The 19,992-nt window shown below is 48.0% G+C and overlaps 1 protein-coding gene across 3 annotated transcripts in view; it reads right to left on the reverse strand.

Moving 5' to 3' along the window:
• Window positions 1–19,992, reverse strand: part of RAD18 (RAD18 E3 ubiquitin protein ligase) — a 210,470-nt gene that overhangs the window by 75,328 nt on the left and 115,150 nt on the right. For all 3 annotated transcript variants that reach the window (XM_083155712.1, XM_083155711.1, XM_083155713.1), the window contains exons 10-11: window positions 17,324–17,437; window positions 3,320–3,479 (exon numbers count right to left, since the gene is read on the reverse strand). In XM_083155712.1, coding sequence (XP_083011838.1) covers window positions 3,320–3,479; window positions 17,324–17,437 — 274 coding nt within the window. The remainder of the gene's footprint in view (window positions 1–3,319; window positions 3,480–17,323; window positions 17,438–19,992) is intronic.

A 19,992-nucleotide genomic window follows, 5' to 3' on the forward strand; every position in this document is an offset into this window, starting at 1 on the left:
TGTATTGCAGATGGAAGTAATTACAGTAACTGGTAATGAATGTGAGTGGCGACAGCTGTTACTTGTACATACACCATACGACATGGGACGACGTGATATGTTTAATCATATGCGTCCTCATTGGCCAACAAGTTGTGTCCCCGTTACTTACTGGCGTAGTCTGTCGGACACAGGTCCTAGAGGTCAGGGCTGGGCCTAATGTAGACCTGGTGCTGTGTTTATAACATTTGGCTGTTTTGTGTATCCATTGATGTCATCCCATCATGCCTTGCAAGAGCCGCTGATGTTTCCAGCTTCATCCCGAAACTGCATTTAGTGCAACGTCAGCTGTTCTTTTGTGTCTTATAGGAATGCCGACATCCTGGAAACAGTTAGGGCTTATCCAGATGCCAGACCGCCATCAGTGGCTTTGAGATCACTGGTCTCAATAACTGGGCACCCCTGGGGCTCACATATAAGCCATAATAAGATTGTTCTGGGCCAGTGCACTATGAGCGAGTCATAGCCATACACATATAACACGGATCTGACACTGACACATAACTGATGAGTCGCAAGAGGGGCGCACCCACTACACCCCGGACTACTAGCAGTAAAAGCTAAATACATCTCTCTTACTTGGCCTGTGCCATTGATTTAGTAATGTGGGCACAGAGCTGACCTAGTGACCTCACAGAGGCATGAGGCTCAATGTGTGCTGCCTAGAGGTAACAAGGACTACATCCAGCAAACGGCAGGTGCTGTGAAACCTCGGAGAGGAGGAGAGAGAGGGGAAGACTTATCTGTAGCCGGGTCCTGCAGGATACACAGGAACAGAGCTGCTCTCCTGGAACGTGCCCTATCTGGAAGTGATTGGGGGGGGGGTCGTATGTGCCTGGATGGTCTGTGGAAAGAGCAGCTCTGACTGACTGACTGCAGAAAACACATGAGATAAAGAAGGAATATGGTGTGGATTAAAACATATTGCAAAAGCATTGCAGACTACAAAACCAAGGGTGTGACTCATAAGGGTCGACAGGCTCAAAGTCAAGAAGAAAAACATGAAAAGATTGACATGAGTTTTTAGTGTCAATATTAACACCTGTCGACATGGACGCCCAATTAGTGTATCCGGATGAAGAAAGAAGGGAGGGGGTGATGTGTGTGAATCTGAGAGGGGGTCACATCGTGCTAAATGGATTCTCAGCTACTGTGATACGAAAGCTGAGTAACAACCACGCGAGGGACATCTCAGGGTAACACCGCTGGGACCCGTAGCACCAGGACTCCAACTGCCAGGGTGGAAGCAGTCACCTATATGGTTGCTGCGGGTAACCACCACCAAATGCCCAATGACAATACATCGATACTATTACAAGGTTTGGAACCAATGGAGGTAACGTACCCACCCCAGGGGTCCCAAATGACCTGTGATCAGCATCCCGCAGCAGTTATCCAGCTTTTTTTTAATTAAAGGTGGAAAAAAAAAACCACATTTTTAAATAAACAAGAGAGATCAATAAGTCGGCCTGGTAATTCCGCAGACCAGGCGATCTGATATTTTGCATTGTCTAGTGATTCGCACAGGAGCTTGCTTTTATTTGGACATATAATCAGTGACCTTTTAGCCCTCACTATAACCCCCTTACGTCTATAATAAATAATTCCAGAGGATTCTAGCAGAGTTATGCTGAATGATCATTTTTTTCCCTGTACTTACATAATCCATCTGTTTTGCCCCATGAGCAAATTACAGTTCAGACACTAGGAGGTGCTGTTTGCTGGTGCAGGAATAATAGGCATATGTTAGGGAAGACAGTTACTAATGACCATGGTAAGTATGTCATGCTCCAAGCTGGCCAATCAGAAGCAGGACAATGCACTGGAATACTGACACGAGACGCAAGGACAAAGTACAGACTTGCTGCGAACGAGGACGATCTCCTGGGAAACGTCTTCAATTCATCGCAACAGTGCTCTGATCTTTGATTTAATAAGCCAAAGTTAAATTACATTCTCCCCATGCTGCCCTTCAATGTAACTCAGCTTTATTCAATTCGGCTGTTTAATGACAGATATTGTTTTGGAAATGTGCTTCGTGGAAATAAAACCTTTACATCAGCACCTAATTCACCGGCCAGGACGCTTGGAAATGTGGATGATTGCTCAAGATCGTGGTATTACTGCAGCACATCCCAAAGCCTTAACCCCGTCAGCACCAGAATCCTCCTGGTCATGAAAAGCGTCTCAGGCAAGTTCATGCAGGGCCGCCTACAAGTCACGGTCTCTAACTATTTACATGCATACAGGTGTGTCCTCATGCACCAAGCCTGAATTCTCCACGCGGTGCTAAAAGCCATGAGGTCCAGCCTGGTTCAGCCTGCACAGAGCTTTTGTCACAGTCTAACCTTTCACTGTCTAACTGATGCGTGTCTAACCCTTGTCAGTGGCTAACTGATGCGTGTCTAACCCTTGTCAGTGGCTAACTGATGCGTGTCTAACCCTTGTCAGTGGCTAACTGATGCGTGTCTAACCCTTGTCAGTGGCTAACTGATGCGTGTCTAACCCTTGTCAGTGGCTAACTGATGCGTGTCTAACCCTTGTCAGTGGCTAACTGATGCGTGTCTAACCCTGGTCAGTGGCTAACTGATGCGTGTCTAACCCTGGTCAGCGGCTAACTGATGCGTGTCTAACCCTGGTCAGTGGCTAACTGATGCGTGTTTAACCCTTGTCAGTGGCTATCTGATGCGTGTCTAACCCTTGTCAGTGGCTAACTGATGCGTGTTTAACCCTTGTCAGTGGCTAACTGATGCGTGTCTAACCCTAGCCTCTGTCTAACACTAGCCTCTGTCTAACTAATGCATGTCTAACTTTTGTCACTGTCTAACTAATGCATGTCTAACTTTTGTCACTGTCTAACTAATGCATGTCTAACTTGTCTCTGTCTAACTAATGCATGTCTAACTTGTCTCTGTCTAACTAATGCATGTCTAACTTGTCTCTGTCTAACTAATGCATGTCTAACTTGTCTCTGTCTAACTAATGCATGTCTAACTTTTGTCAGTGTCTAACTAATGCGTGTCTAACTTTTGGGGTCTATCTACTGGCTATCTGAGTAAACCTGGTTTGTCAGCCATCTGGAACCCATACTAAGACAATACGTTGTATACATTCATGTACATATCTGCTGCATTACATACAACGGACAGCAGAGGTGCCATTGGTTCATTACTTACTCTTGTATTTATTCCAATTGATCCTTTATAACAAGCAGACTGCAAGGATTTCCCATTCCACATCCTTATAAACAGGTGGCAACACAGTAATGTACTTGTCATACCTGTCTCTAGACTCAGGGGACAGAGGGAAGACAGGTGAACTGGAGCGAATGGCTGAAGACGACGGTGTTCCGAGAAAAGATTCCTCCATGTCTTCATGCCAGGGATCCTGCCCCAGGGTGGGTTCCTCCGTCAGTTCTGTATCTTCCTCATTAAGGTCACCTAATAAATCACAGCATAAAGGAAAGTCACATTTAGACGCCTGCAAATCCATGGGTGGGTAACACAAACGGTTGATGATCTAGGTAAACTAGAGGAATGGTCAGGAGCGTGGCAACTAAAGTGTAATAGCCAAAAATCATCTAAGATGGACAAAACCATGTGCACTGCAGGTGGGGCAGATGTAAAATGTGCAGAGAATTAGATTTGAAAGGGTTTTGTCAGAAAGAGTGAACTAAGAAGGGTATTGTCACAAAGAGTGAACTTGAATAAGGCCCTTTGTGATTCTCACACTTTATTAATTACATTCCACACTATGTTTCTATGAGAAACTGTTAATAAATAATGATATATATCTTGGGGATGGGACCCAAGTCTAAACACAGCAGCATTTAAAAAAAAAAAATCTGTATTTCAGAACGTTTTTAAATATAAAATTGGGTACTTGTTTCATATCTGGGCGCCCACGATTTTAATCGCGGGCATCGGGGGTAAAATCGGGGCCATCGCGGGCATCGCGGCCGATAAAAAATTGGGTGCGATGGGCCAGACGCGATGCCCGCGATTTTCCCATAGGGAACAATGTTAAATGCCTCAATTTACCCGCGATGACTGCGATTTACCATAGGAAACAATGTTAAATGGATCAATTTCCCCAAATTATCATAGGGAACAATGGGAAATGTGGCAAAAACACCCCTGAACATAAAAATGTCCCCCCAAAAGTAGTTGACGCCACCCCGCCATCAACGTGAACCCGAAGCGTGGCGAGCGCAGCGAGCCCGCGAGGGGCGGCGGTACGCGTCCTACGACCTTTTCATGCCCTACTATCCACTAGGGCGTGGAGTGAGAATAGAATAGTGTGGCGAGCGCAGCGAGCCACCGAGCCCGAAGCGTGGCGAGCGCAGCGAGCCCCGCGAGGGGACGCGGATACCTTCACAGGTAAACGCGTCCCTTCGCGGGCTTCCCAGGTGTCCGCGACGCCATGGACACCTGGGAAGCCCGCGAGGGGACGCGTATAACTGTGAAAGTATCCGCGTCCCCTCGCGGGGCTCGCCACGCTTCGGGCTCGGTGGCTCGCTGCGCTCGCCACACTATTCTATTCTCACTCCACGCCCTAGTGGATAGTAGGGCATGAAAAGGTCGGAGGACGCGTACCGCCGCCGCTCGCCACGCTTCGGGTTCACGTTGATGGCGGGGTGGCGTCAACTACTTTTGGGGGGACATTTTTATGTTCAGGGGTGTTTTTGCCACATTTAACATTGTTCCCTATGATAATTTGGGGAAATTGATCCATTTAACATTGTTTCCTATGGTAAATCGCGGTCATCGCGGGTAAATTGAGGCATTTAACATTGTTCCCTATGGGAAAATCGCGGGCATCGCGTCTGGCCCATCGCATGTCATTATAATGACATGCGATGTACCCGCGATGCCCGCGATGGGCGCCCAGATAGGAAACAAGTACCTAAAATTGTTATGTTTTTTAAAGCAAAAGAGGGGGATACAGAAATAGGTAATGGAGAGGGGAACGCAGGGTAAACAAGAAGAACAAAGTAGTCAAAACTGACACATGACATAAGGAGGATTTTCAGATACACACAACGAAACCATAGGACAAAAATCCAACAGAAAAATATATATTAAAGCAGTGGATCCCAAACTGTGCGCCTAGGCTCGCTGGGGTGCCTCGGAGCACTTGCAGGGGTGCCTCAGGTTGGTGGTCCAGAACCAATTAAAATTATTTATGGCCAATGAAATAGGCAAAATCAGTGCTCATGGCTTCCAATTATAAGTGAATCATGTTCCTCACCATATAACTGGACCTAAGGATACAATTTAATCACAACTTATTTAATTTAATATTTGTTTCTGAAACTCTCAGTAACAAACTTTTGGCCTAGGGGTGCCTTGAAAAATATTATGATAAATTAGGGTGCCGTGATTCAAAAAGTTTGGGACCACTGTATTAAAGTATAGTTATGTTGGGGATATAGGTTGGGGGACACATTTTGGAACGTTTGAAGACTCCGCCTGTATATTTATATTTCAGTTTTTCCTGTAATTTCATGGGACACACGAGGGGACAACAGACTCTCTGGCCTTCATATACCTGGGAGGTGAGATGTCAGATACCTCCTGTATATTTATGTACAGTTTCTTATATAGGGCACACATAGCTCCTTATTCTGGTTGACTCACACAGCCTTGCAAGTTCCCCGCACAGAAAACAGTCACATCAGTCCCTGTCCCAGTGGAGATGACAATCTTTATTCCCTATTATATTTTTTTATATTTTTGGAGCCAATTAACCTACCCGTATATTTTTGGATTGTGGGGGCAAACCGGAGCACCCAGAGGAAATCCACGCAAGCACGGAGAGAATATACAGTGCTGTGAGTCAGTAATGTAACCATTACACCATCTGTACTGCCCCGTATATATAACACATGGTGGTGATAGAACCCATGACATCAGTGCTGTGAGGCAGTAATGCTAACCATTACACCATCTGTACTGCCCCGTATATATAACACATGGTGGTGATAGAACCCATGACATCAGTGCTGTGAGGCAGTAATGTAACCATTACACCATCCGTACTGCCCCGTATATATAACACATGGTGGTGATAGAACCCATGACCTCAGCACTGTGAGGCAGTAATGTAACCATTACACCATCCGTACTGCCCCGTATATATAACACATGGTGGTGATAGAACCCATGACATCAGTGCTGTGAGGCAGTAATGCTAACCATTACACCATCCGTACTGTCCCATATATATATAACACATAGTGGGGATAGAACCCATGACCTCAGTGCTGTGAGGCAGTAATGCTAACCATTACACCATCCGTACTGCCCCGTATATATAACACATGGTGGGGATAGAACCCATGACCTCAGCACTGTGAGGCAGTAATGTAACCATTACACCGTCCGTACTGTCCCATATATATATAACACATAGTGGGGATAGAACCCATGACCTCAGCGCTGTGAGGCAGTAATGTAACCATTACACCATCCGTACTGCCCCGTATATATAACACATGGTGGGGATAGAACCCATGACCTCAGCACTGTGAGGCAGTAATGTAACCATTACACCATCCGTACTGCCCCGTATATATAACACATGGTGGGGATAGAACCCATGACCTCAGTGCTGTGAGGCAGTAATGCTAACCATTACATCATCCGTACTGCCCCGTATATATAACACATGGTGGGGATAGAACCCATGACCTCAGCGCTGTGAGTCAGTAATGTAACCATTACACCATCCGTGCTGCCCCGTATATATAACACATGGTGGGGATAGAACCCATGACCTCAGTGCTGTGAGGCAGTAATGTAACCATTACACCGTCCGTACTGCCCGTATATATAACACATGGTGGGGATAGAACCCATGACCTCAGTGCTGTGAGGCAGTAATGCTAACCATTACACATCCGTACTGCCCCGTATATATAACACATGGTGGGGATAGAACCCATGACCTCAGTGCTGTGAGGCAGTAATGCTAACCATTACACCATCCGTACTGCCCCGTATATATAACACATGGTGGGGATAGAACCCATGACCTCAGTGCTGTGAGGCAGTAATGCTAATCATTACACCGTCCATACTGCCCCGTATATATAACACTTGGTGGGGATAGAACCCATGACCTCAGCGCTGTGAGGCAGTAATGTAACCATTACACCATCCGTACTGCCCCGTATATATAACACATGGTGGGGATAGAACCCATGACCTCAGTGCTGTGAGGCAGTAATGTAACCATTACATAGCCCTGTATAACAAGGCTTTAGCACAGGCGGCTAGTCACACAAATCACTGCAGCACATATTAATGAAAACAACCCCTCCACGGTCTCGTTACAACCTGACTGATTGCCACGGCTAATTGGCTGCACTAATTACCTTCTGCGGCTCTAATGAAAGCGTGATGGGAATTTGGAATCTGGGAATGCAGCAATAACACTGGTCAGTAAATAAGCCAGGCTCCCCAATAACCTGGACAATGCCAACACATGAATCGGTCAACATAAGTTTTGTGTATAAATGTCGACAGCGAAGACCGGAAAGTATGAAATATTTGTGAAAAATTTATATGGATCGTTTGCTTGAGGCGACCTGTTTTCAATGTCAACCGTTTTGTGTCGACCTATACACTTGTCAACCTACGATCTGGATCCCGAGGGAAATCTGCCAAAGCTGGTATATAACACAAGATAAGATCCGCAAGTTACGTTGAAGAAAAAAGCCACGCTTCAGGAAGCTCATCTCAGTGTAAGGAAGGATCATCTTCATTATTGATTTGTGTAATGAAAGCCAAATAAGAACCCAATAGATTAGATAAACAAAGCCCTAGAGCCATAACGAGCACAGCAATGCAGAACATAATTACCGAGCACAGGTATTCACCACCAGCCTGCAGAAGTCAGGAGACCTTATTATATTCAGTCCTGGGGAACCCAAGCGTACAGTGAGACCGGGAACAGAACAGTCATCAGTATACTATATAGTGATGTATTCTACACCTGTGTGACTGTGCTAGGGAGGACATCATGTACAAAAGCCACAGACGGAGAGTTATATAGTGGGAGGAGCAGGGTCCCCAGCAGCACAGAGTATATCAGGAGATGAGTGATGTGTCAGTGAGGACAGGGCTGCATGTGACAGGGGCAGTGACATGATGTGAGGAGGGGAATGGAGGCAGCAGGAAGCCACAGACTGAGAGTTATATAGTGGGAGGAGCAGGGTCCCCAGCAGCACAGAGTATATCAGGAGAGGAGTGATGTGTCAGTGAGGACAGGGCTACATGTGACAGGGGCAGTGACATGATGTGAGGAGAGGAATGGGGGCAGTAGGAAGCCACAGACTGAGAGTTATATAGTGGGAGGAGCAGGGTCCCCAGCAGCACAGAGTATATCAGGAGAGGAGTGATGTGTCAGTGAGGACAGGGCTGCATGTGACAGGGGCAGTGACATGATGTGAGGAGGGGAATGGAGGCAGCAGGAAGCCACATACTGAGAGTTATATAGTGGGAGGAGCAGGGTCCCCAGCAGCACAGAGTATATCAGGAGATGAGTGATGTGTCAGTGAGGACAGGGCTGCATGTGACAGGGGAAGTGACATGATGTGAGGAGGGGAATGGAGGCAGCAGGAAGCCGCAGACTGAGAGTTATATAGTGGGAAGAGCAGGGTCCCCAGCAGCACAGAGTATATCAGGAGAGGAGGGATGTGTCAGTGAGGACAGGGCTGTATGTGACAGGGACAGTGACATGATGTGAGGAGGGGAATGGGGGCAGCAGGAAGCCACAGACTGAGAGTTTTATAGTGGGAGGAGCAGGGTCCCCAGCAGCACAGAGTATATCAGGAGATGAGGGATGTGTCAGTGAGGACAGGGCTGCATGTGACAGGGGCAGTGACATGATGTGAGGAGGGGAATGGATGCAGCAGGTAGCCACAGACTGAGAGTTATATAGTGGGAGGAGCAGGGTCCCCCAGCAGCACAGAGTATATCAGGAGATGAGGGATGTGTCAGTGGGGACAGGGCTGCATGTGACAGGGGCAGTGACATGATGTGAGGAGGGGAATGGAGGCAGCAGGAAGCCACAGACTGAGAGTTATATAGTGGGAGGAGCAGGGTCCATAGCAGCACAGAGTATATCAGGAGATGAGTGATGTGTTAGTGAGGACAGGGCTGCATGTGACAGGGATACTGACATGATGTGAGGAGGGGAATGGAGGCAGCAGGAAGCCACAGACTGACAGTTATATAGTGGGAGGAGCAGGGTCCATAGCAGCACAGAGTATATCAGGAGATGAGTGATGTGCCAGTGAGGACAGGGCTGCATGTGACAGGGGCAGTGACATGATGTGAGGAGGGGAATGGAGGCAGCAGGAAGCCACAGACTGACAGTTATATAGTGGGAGGAGCAGGTCCCCAGCAGCACAGAGTATATCAGGAGAGGAGGGATGTGTCAGTGAGGACAGGGCTGTATGTGACAGGGACAGTGACATGATGTGAGGAGGGGAATGGGGGCAGCAGGAAGCCACAGACTGAGAGTTTTATAGTGGGAGGAGCAGGGTCCCCAGCAGCACAGAGTATATCAGGAGATGAGGGATGTGTCAGTGAGGACAGGGCTGCATGTGACAGGGGAAGTGACATGATGTGAGGAGGGGAATGGAGGCAGCAGGAAGCCACAGACTGAGAGTTATATAGTGGGAGGAGCAGGGTCCATAGCAGCACAGAGTATATCAGGAGATGAGTGATGTGTTAGTGAGGACAGGGCTGCATGTGACAGGGATACTGACATGATGTGAGGAGGGGAATGGAGGCAGCAGGAAGCCACAGACTGAGAGTTATATAGTGGGAGGAGCAGGGTCCATAGCAGCACAGAGTATATCAGGAGATGAGTGATGTGCCAGTGAGGACAGGGCTGCATGTGACAGGGGCAGTGACATGATGTGAGGAGGGGAATGGAGGCAGCAGGAAGCCACAGACTGACAGTTATATAGTGGGAGGAGCAGGGTCCCCAGCAGCACAGAGTATATCAGGAGAGGAGGGATGTGTCAGTGAGGACAGGGCTGTATGTGACAGGGACAGTGACATGATGTGAGGAGGGGAATGGGGGCAGCAGGAAGCCACAGACTGAGAGTTTTATAGTGGGAGGAGCAGGGTCCCCAGCAGCACAGAGTATATCAGGAGATGAGGGATGTGTCAGTGAGGACAGGGCTGCATGTGACAGGGGCAGTGACATGATGTGAGGAGGGGAATGGATGCAGCAGGTAGCCACAGACTGAGAGTTATATAGTGGGAGGAGCAGGGTCCCCCAGCAGCACAGAGTATATCAGGAGATGAGGGATGTGTCAGTGGGGACAGGGCTGCATGTGACAGGGGCAGTGACATGATGTGAGGAGGGGAATGGAGGCAGCAGGAAGCCACAGACTGAGAGTTATATAGTGGGAGGAGCAGGGTCCATAGCAGCACAGAGTATATCAGGAGATGAGTGATGTGTCAGTGAGGACAGGGCTGCATGTGACAGGGTCCCCAGCAGCACAGAGTATATCAGGAGATGAGTGATGTGTCAGTGAGGACAGGGCTGCATGTGACAGGGTCCCCAGCAGCACAGAGTATATCAGGAGATGAGTGATGTGTCAGTGAGGACAGGGCTGCATGTGACAGGGGCAGTGACATGATGGCATAAATTAATAAGATGGGAGTTCTAGTTCAGATGGAATGTTGTGATGGGCCAACAGATACTAGCCATAATCTTCTAGAAGCTGCTAAATAAAGAAGTAGATTCTGATTAGTTGCCCGTAGCAACATCCCATGTGAAATAGAAATCTCATCTTAAATACCGCTGATATTAGGAGGTGGATGGAGGCAGCAGGAAGCCCCAGACTGAGGGTTCTGCAGCAGCACAGAGTATATCAGGAGCTGAATGATGTGGAGATATAGTGATGACGCACAGTAATGAATCAGTGTTTATGGCGTGCCAGTATCACCAGTAATATGGACATTATACAGACTAAGGGGGGTAATTCAGACCTGAATGCTAGGCCATGATTCTGCAGGCCGGGCGATTACCATAAGGACCGCATGTGCGCACAGATCGTAGCGCGCAAGGCCATATAGTCATAGAAACCCAGTGTCTTTTTTTAAATGCAAGCTGGTCTCAAGCTGAGTGACAGGAAGCGGGTGTTTGTGGGTGTCGGGGAGAACGCAGCGCGCCCCGGCGTTCTGTGGGATACGCACAGACAAAGCGCACCGGGGAAATCATTCAGCGACTGCGCGGTGATTGCATTTTCAGCTGATTGCAGACCCGTGAGATTTTTGAAGCTTTTCGTAGACTCGCACAGGGCGGGATCTCACTCTGACGGGTGGCGGCTATCTGATCGCAGGGTGCCGCAAATTAGCAGAGAACCAATCAGGTCCGAATAACCCCCTAATCTCTAGCCAGAGCTTTGTGTGTTAATGTCCACATCTGAGTCCCAGACAAGCTAAGTGCTCGATAAAACGATCGCTCTGAAGCAGCCAGCGGCTTCCCGCTGACATGAGAGGCGTGCTGCTGTATGCTGGCGGTGACCCAAAGCCTTCAGCTCACAGCGTCAGAGAGAGCTGTAAACAACATGGCGGCGTGTTACGCCAAGTGACTTGCTACATGCTGTACACAGACCACACTTCAGGCAGGCTTGTAAGACGCTTACACTGAACGACCGCCCCGCTGCGAGGAGAGCGCTAGCCGGGAACAAGGGTGTCATACTGTATACAGCATTGTATAAGAACTTATACAGGATCACTGATTACACATCACTGTCTAGGCCGACAGGAAAAATGCAAACTCGCAATGAGTACTGTAAGCTGCCAAATGTGTAATTACTGGAGTGCTCGCTGTGGGAACGGCTGTGTACATGCCAGCTGCGCAATGATTGAGCTGTGATCACTCACCGCTGCCGGTTCTCCCTCTGATCACACACGGAGCGGTCCCTATAGAATGGCACTCATCCTGCACGGACATCATTTCCTGCCAGCCTCAGGCCTACCCAAAGGTAACGCCAGGGATCTTACCCAATGCATCCCACAGTGCCTCTAAATACATTTGGGTTGTACTAGCCCTTTAATTTTAGAGTAAAAACAAAGCTGCCCAGTATATTTAGATGCATGCAAAACCAGACTGTATTTATGCTGCATGCAATAGTGTTCAATGTAGCATTCTGCCGCTTTCAAAACTTGTGCATATCCTTTTCCCTGCCTGTGCTTCCAGCACAACGTGGTCTGTATTTCAGCACTGATATACAGACCAGACTGTGCTAGATGCACCGCAGCATCGACACCCTAGGTAGGGAAGAGGAAGTGCACAGGTTTCGAAAGTCACAGGGTGCTAGAATGAAAGCAAAAAAAGTAAACACCTCTGCACCCTTTGTACTGCAACAGGGTTTGTTCCGGGAACCCAGTTTTTTTTTTTTTTTAAGGTTTTCTTTTAACTCTGAAGCAGATTCCTGTCGATAAAGGATTTACAGGGGCGATGAACCAGGAGCGAGACAGTCTACACGGTAAATCTTATAGATTATAGTCTCTTCTAGAGACTCAGAGTTTATGAGACAAAACAATGGATGCTAAACAATTACAGGTCCCATTCCATGGATGCTGTATGGGAGTTTTACAATCACACACAAGTTTTATTGTCCGGTTCAGAGACAGCTTTCAGCTGTAGAACCTGCATGACCGCTACTGAAGGCAGATTGATCCGATCTCTCATTTCCCATTTGTGTGCCTGGAATGACGACAACTGTACGAGTTCGGGTTTCAGTTGCGACTTTCTTCCAGTTTCGGAAACAATTAGTGAGTCTGGAGAACGCAGCAATAAAGAGAATATCAGAACAGCCCTACCGAGCAACACTCCAGCTATCACCGTATTTCTAACAGCACAATAAAAAATATATCTGACCGCTTCCAACGTCCCGCCAGGGAAATCCGCTCAAAGGCAGAATGAAAGATCGCAGAACTCACATTATTGCTACTGAGCAGCACTTTGCCAGTGTCACATAAAACAAAATAATAGATCTACTTAATTACAGGGCCTGCAGCACAGAAGCCTTTCCTGGTCCGATCACGACGGCAAGATCATCTGACATAAAAGAGTTTATCTGAGAATCCAGAGGGGGCCCTGACTCCAAACATAACAAAGGCCCTTATTCTGATCGGTGCGGCCAGAGCCGCATATGCGGCTCTGACCGCACCAGGCGAATCCCCGCCTTCCAGACGGATCGCCACAGCCGTCCGTACGCGGCCATGTGGCGATCCGCATGATTTTGGACGGGGATACGCCTCCTCCATGGTGGGAGCAGCCCCTGCATTCGATGGTCGCCGAACATCGAATGCAGGGCCGCACGCTCCACCAGGTCCCGCAGCACAAGACCACACGGACACTTGTCCGTGTGAAATCTTGTATGGGGGCGGGCAGCTGACATCCGGCGATGTCAGATGCCCGCCCTGTACCCACGCGTCATAGCCTCATTAGCAAGCGTACGCCCCGCGTTTGCATGGGAACGCCCATGAAACGCGGGGCGTATGCATATGCAAATGAGGCTTCGTAGCCCCTCACGCCCCTATCCACCCCCTTTGCGGCGGTCAAAATACGTGTGCGGCGATTTCGGCTGCACATGCGCAGAGTGCCCTCTGCACATGCGCAGACCGAAAACATCGGCGGAACGGCCGCAAGCGGCCGTTACCGCTTCAAGCAGAATAAGGGCCCAAGGCGGCCACAGTTACTGTCCAAGCTTTCATGTACATCCACAGAAGAACAGGACAACTTGACTCCAAGAAAGTTTTTGTGATTTAAAAGTCATACATAGTTTGTGGGACAACATTGCAATTATGAATTCAAATGGGACAACTACTTATTCGCATCTGGGTTGGAGCAGAGTCCAAAAACCCGGGTACGACCCAGCATTTTTGGTGTAAAAGTTGTATTACTGAGCAACCAGGTTGGATGGACAGAATGTAGGTGTATGTTGGTGAGTCTCATTTCAGTTATTCGTTTCTAACCAGGTGTTTTTATAGTACACATATCGCGCAGTACTACACAGAGATTATCACCCCAGTGGAGCTTACACTCTATATTACCTACTACATGTACATACGCTTACCCAATAAGGTTCATTTTTACCAAAAACCAATTAACCGAACAGCATATTTTTGGACTGTGAGAGGAATGCAGAGCACCTGGAGGGAACCCATGCAAGTATGGTGAAAATATGCAAACTCCACACAGATAGGACCATGGTGGGAAGTGAACCCATGACCTCAGTGCTGTGTGACAGTAATGCTAACTCGCAACATGACCCATTCCAGGAGGGACAAAATGCTCTGCTCCTGGACATCCATGCCAGTGGCAGTTACAGAGGTGGGACTGCACCACTGTCCAAAATTTAAATAGGGGAGCCACACCTACCAGTAAGTCCTGGACTGTGGTGTTTGGGGTGGCAGTGGGTGGGGCTCCCCTATCTGAATTTTGGACTGTGCTGCAACCCTGCAACTAGCATGGAAGTCCAGGAACGGAGCATCTTGTCCCTCCTGGAATGGGTCATGTTGGGAGGTATATGATTATATACGCTATAAACTCAAATATCCATTGCACAACTGGTCTACATACAGAAGAAACCACAATTTTGTGGGCTGAACCATCATACATAAGAAAAAAGCCCAGCTCACTATATAATATTGGTATCAGTCATGTCACTTGTTCCAAGTGAATGGGTAAGTTGCATTCTCAGTGACATCACTGGGCCCCAGTGAATGGGTAGACTGCATTCTCAGTGATGTCACTGGTCCCTAGTGAATGGGTAGGCTGCATTCTCAGTGATGTCACTGGTTATTAGTGAATGGGTAGGCTGCATTCTCAGTGATGTCACTGGTTATTAGTGAATGGGTAGGCTGCATTCTCAGTGATGTCACTGAGCCCTAGTGAATGGGTAGGCTGCCTTCTCAGTGATGTCACTGGTCCCTAGTGAATGGGTAGGCTGCCATCTCAGTGATGTCACTGGGCCCTAGTGAATGGGTAGGCTGCCTTCTCAGTGATGTCATTGGGCCCTAGTGAATGGGTAGGCTGCAATCCCAGTGATGTCACTGGTTCCTAGTGAATGGGTAGGCTGCATTCTCAGTGACGTCACTGGGCTCTAGTGTATGGGTAGACTGCATTCCCAGTGATGTCACTGGTTCCTAGTGAATGGGTAGGCTGCCTTCTCAGTGATGTCACTGGTCCCTAGTGAATGGGTAGGCTGCCTTCTCAGTGATGTCACTGGTTCATTCTGTACTGAAAAGCCACATACGAGTTCAGCAATTTACACACACACACACGCTCACAGCACAGGCACAGACGCAAAGTAACAGTAAATGAAAGCTGTTGCAATCAGCCAGAACACTCCGCTGTCACTCCCCTTTCCAGTACCTAATAAAACAGAGCCTACGTGACCAAAAGGAGACTTAATTCAATAGTTACAGTTTATTTTCCTTTCCATGTGTTTAGAGCAGATCAAAGCGAAAATACGAAGACTAAATGATAGCGTGCTTATCCCGAGATCATTATCTCCCCTGGTCCAGAACATCTTTCATGTGAGAAGGGAGGAAGCAGCCTTCGTCAAGTCATCAAACAGGAGAGATCAAGAGATGACATGATGCAAGTGTTTGGCAAGGAACGCACTGCAATTACAGCTCTGGTCAGGGTACAACTAAATGCAAACATACCCCAGGCTAGTCCAGCCCGCTGCATTAGAACATGAACTGGAACAGACCGATCACAATGCTAGACCAGCCTGTAGCCAATCAGGGCAAGTAATATAATGGGGACACACCAACCGGTAGCTATTGGGAGTGATAGGACAATCACAGGGCTAAACCTATTTGTAGTCAGTGTTAGGACAATCATAAGACTAGACCAACCTACAGTATAACCAATCACATCATTACGTCAATCAGTGCAACAGAACAATCACAAGGCTAGATCAACTTGCAGCCAATCGCTGCGTTTTGGTAATCACTGGCTATAGCTAGACCAGCCAGTAGCCAATCACATCACCAAGTCAGGTTAGGCCAGTCTGTAGCCAATCAGAGCACCAGAACAATCACAGTGCTAGATAAACTTGTAGCCAATCACATAATTAATTTAATCACATGACGAGACCAACTGTAGCCAATCAGAGCAATAGAGAGGTCACAGGGCTAAGCTACCTTTAGTGAGGTTTGCAGACAACAAACAGCAACTTAGGGGGCCATTAATCAATGAGTTTAAGTTAGTTAAAACAAGTTACATGTGATAAATGGTGCTACAGCCAATCATCACCTGACATTTTTAAAACTTGACAGTTAGGGGCTGTTTGGCCGCAACACTATTTATGATATGTAACAGGAGAAGTGAAAAGAATCACGGCGGTGTTACAGCGTGAAGATACGCAGTTCTCAGTTCTTACACAGTCATACGTAGTGTGTAAACCAGGGAGTCTGATACTAGCATTTACAGTCACAGCTCCGGCACCAACCCCAATAGCGGACGCAGCAGCCTCCCCCTCTGAATGAGGCCCTATATGCTCAGATACATTTCCTCTATATCCCAGCAGTTTCTAATTACTGATAAAAGCAGAGGTCTGCTTTGGACAGCCGGCTCTAAAGCTTCCCTCAGCCTCCATCCCTCCTCACATTCCAGCATGAGGACAGGTAATTCCTTACTCTGAATAATGGTCTTAATCCGCCACGTGGAACCGGCCGCAGGGCTCTCCATTCAGGAAGCTCTGTCACTATTGAGCTGCGTGTTCTGTGAATGGGTGCAATGCATGTGGATGCACTGATAATAGCAGTCACATGTATGCCAGTGTTGTCCCGCACTGTGTATACTGCACGGAAATCTCTACCAGCGTACACACAAAGCCCGGGAGCAATGCTGCGTACATTTCTGGGGAGTTTCTCCTGCTACCTACTAGAACCTTCCAGGTATGTCATTCTGGGGATCTATTACCCCCATGGCAAAGTACCAATACAGCGGAAGAGAATGAATCCAGCAACTACTGACACAACTAGGACACACCAGGAGACTGTGCTGAGGAATGTGATATAGGACGCTTGTATATTGTGTGTGGCTGAGACTGTATAAGGAGCAGAATGGAACTTGTATTGAAAACTGTAGAGCGATACAATGAGGGACAAGCTGCACATTGCTACAGGTCAGGATAAGCAATGCTGGCACTTGTAACACAACAGACGGAGTCGGGTAAGGGGACTTTACGGACCTGTCAGTGTCTATTACAGTATGCCTCCGTGCTCACCTGCTCGGCTGTCACAATCCACAGGCTCCTCTTTCACTTTCTTCCCTGCGGAGGTCTTCCACCGGCATTTCACCTGTTCCATCAGCTGCTGAAACTCTGTTTTGTGCTTCTGTCCTGCAACAGAGAAGTCACGCTGATCACTGACGCGCACAATTACAGCCACAATTACAGGCAGAATCTTTTACACAAAAGTACTGTAACCCGCGGTAACCCTGTGGTTTACAGCAACAAAGACGCAGGATTGATGGTTATAACACTAATTACAGGGCAGCGACCCCGAGTCTCAAACACGTCCCAGTGCTGTAATATACAATACGTAATAACTCAAGACGGACACAACAGGCAGCTAATGAGGAGGGATTAATTACTGGAATTAACGGGCAACTATTACAGGCGATTATGTATTTAGTAAAACGTGGAAGGCTAGTTTTGAGCCCAAACAAATTTGAATTCTGTCCCAACTTATCAGATTGACAGCTGTCAGGAGCCCTTCTGTCCTGCATTACATCTCCCATCATGCTTTGCCAACCAGTGATACACAAGGTTAGTCATAACACTGGCAGGGCCCCCTAGGTGGCGCTACCTGATTACACTGTCTGATGTCAATGATAGTATGTATATAGAAGATACCAGGGCAGCTTTACAGAGACAACCACTGGCTCCGCTGCTTGCATGCAAAAATGCATCATTGACCATCTGACCCATGGGTCTTCAAACTGTGGCCTTCCAGATGTTGGGAAACTACATGTCCCAGCATGCATTGCCACATTTTTTTCATATAAGAGCATATCAAAACGGTCAGGGCATGCTGGGACATGTAGTTCCACAACATCTGGAGGGCCACAGTTTGAAGACCCATGATCTGACCTATAGTTCCTCGGAATGTCTATCGTAATTAAGCCACTGGAGAAGGCCCAGCCAGCTGTTGTGAAACTACAAGTCCCTGGTATGTATTGCCACGGTTTTGTATTACGGAGTGCTAGGAACTGTAGTTTCCCAACAGCTGGAGAGCCACAGTTTGGCCGCGCCTGCACAGCTGTGTATGGATCTGCAGTCACATGATGCGGAACGCCTACAAAATGCTCGTGGAACGCCTGCATTTCAGCAGCCACACCCTTTGCCCTAGCAACAAAAATGCCCGCCGCCTACCATGCGACTGCGAACAACGGCGCCATGACTGAATCGGGCCATGTAACCAGCACACAGCTTACATAACCAGAAGTCACGGTCGTCAATTTTTATTTAGAGGCGGCTATAAATATCTTCAGCACAGAGCGTCCAGAAAATGCAGTATACAGGCGGACAGGCGGATGGGAAAATAAAAGCATCGCGTCTCAGAGGTGTCACTAATTCCTGGGGACTTGGCAGGAGGACATTGATCAGGGCCCAATAAATGTCAGCTTGCACCATAAGCAGCCGATTAACTGAATGAGTGCTTTAATTTAGAATTTTATGTGTACCCATCAGGGCAGTGTCACATATGCGTTTGCGGCTGTGCAGTTATAGGGCCAGATGTATCAAGCATCAAAAAGTAATAAAGTGGAGGGAGAGATAAACAGCCAACCGGCCCCCAACTGCCATTTTACAGATTGTGTTTGAAGAATGGCAGTTATGGGGCTAGGGGATGAGCATTGGGATTTAGCCCTCGTACATTTGATCAGTTCCTATGTCGATGCTCAGCAATAACTCTGCAATTCTGGCCATACTTTTCTACAAGCTCCGATTTACGAACGAAATGACTGTTTTCCCCTCTTAGCGAGAATTAATAAGCAGATTTACAGGAAATCGTTTTGCAGCAGACGGCTCTTCGGCAAACTGGGATGAAAGGATTTGGAGGATGTGTTGAAGTGGCTTTTTTTTTGCAATATCAAAAAACACAAGTGAAGGCGTCCTGCTGGGTTCTGCGTGGAAGAAGTCCCCAGCTGGCACTTTGTCTGGTGGATCCATAGATAAGGGTGTTGTACGAGTCGCAGCAGTAATTACCCATTTCATGGGGTCAGCAATTGAGGTCTAATTAAAAAGCCTTCAATACCCCCAGACTCCCAGTGATTAAATGTATTTTCCCTGCTTGGTTTTACTCTACTGTTTCGTCTACTGGTGCCGCCGGGTACGCGATAGGAATGGAGGAACACTGCGGCTAAGTACAGACTGCTACCATAGCGGATAGAGGAGGATGAGCTCAAGGGGTCTCTGCCCTGGGACCTGGGCATTTTATGGGACGGTCCCTTGCTCCGGGGGACAAAAGTGTTTTGGCTCCAGTGAAGTTATTAGTGTTACTATCATTCAGTGGATTTGTGACAATCATCTACGCCCACTATGGTCTGGGTATTGATGGGGATGCAGGCAGGGGGGAGTGTGCAGGCAGGGGTAGGTGGTAGGCAGACAGGAGGTAAGCAGGCCAAGGTAGCTGGTATGCAGGCAGGAGGTGGTGTGTAGGCAGGGGGCTTTATGCAGAGAGGAGGCGATGTGCAGAGAGTGGTATGTATGCAGACAGGGGTAGGTGGTGTGTAGGCAGGGGGCTTTATGCAGAGAGGAGGCGATGTGCAGAGAGTGGTATGTATGCAGACAGGGGTAGGTGGTGTGCAGGCAGGAGGAGGTAGGCAGGCAGGAGGTGGTGTGCAGAGAGTGGTATGTATGCAGACAGGGGTAGGTGGTGTGTAGGCAGGGGG

Source organism: Crinia signifera, chromosome 8 (assembly GCF_055691185.1).
Source record: "Crinia signifera chromosome 8, ASM5569118v1, whole genome shotgun sequence".
Classification (NCBI taxonomy): domain Eukaryota; kingdom Metazoa; phylum Chordata; class Amphibia; order Anura; family Myobatrachidae; genus Crinia; species Crinia signifera.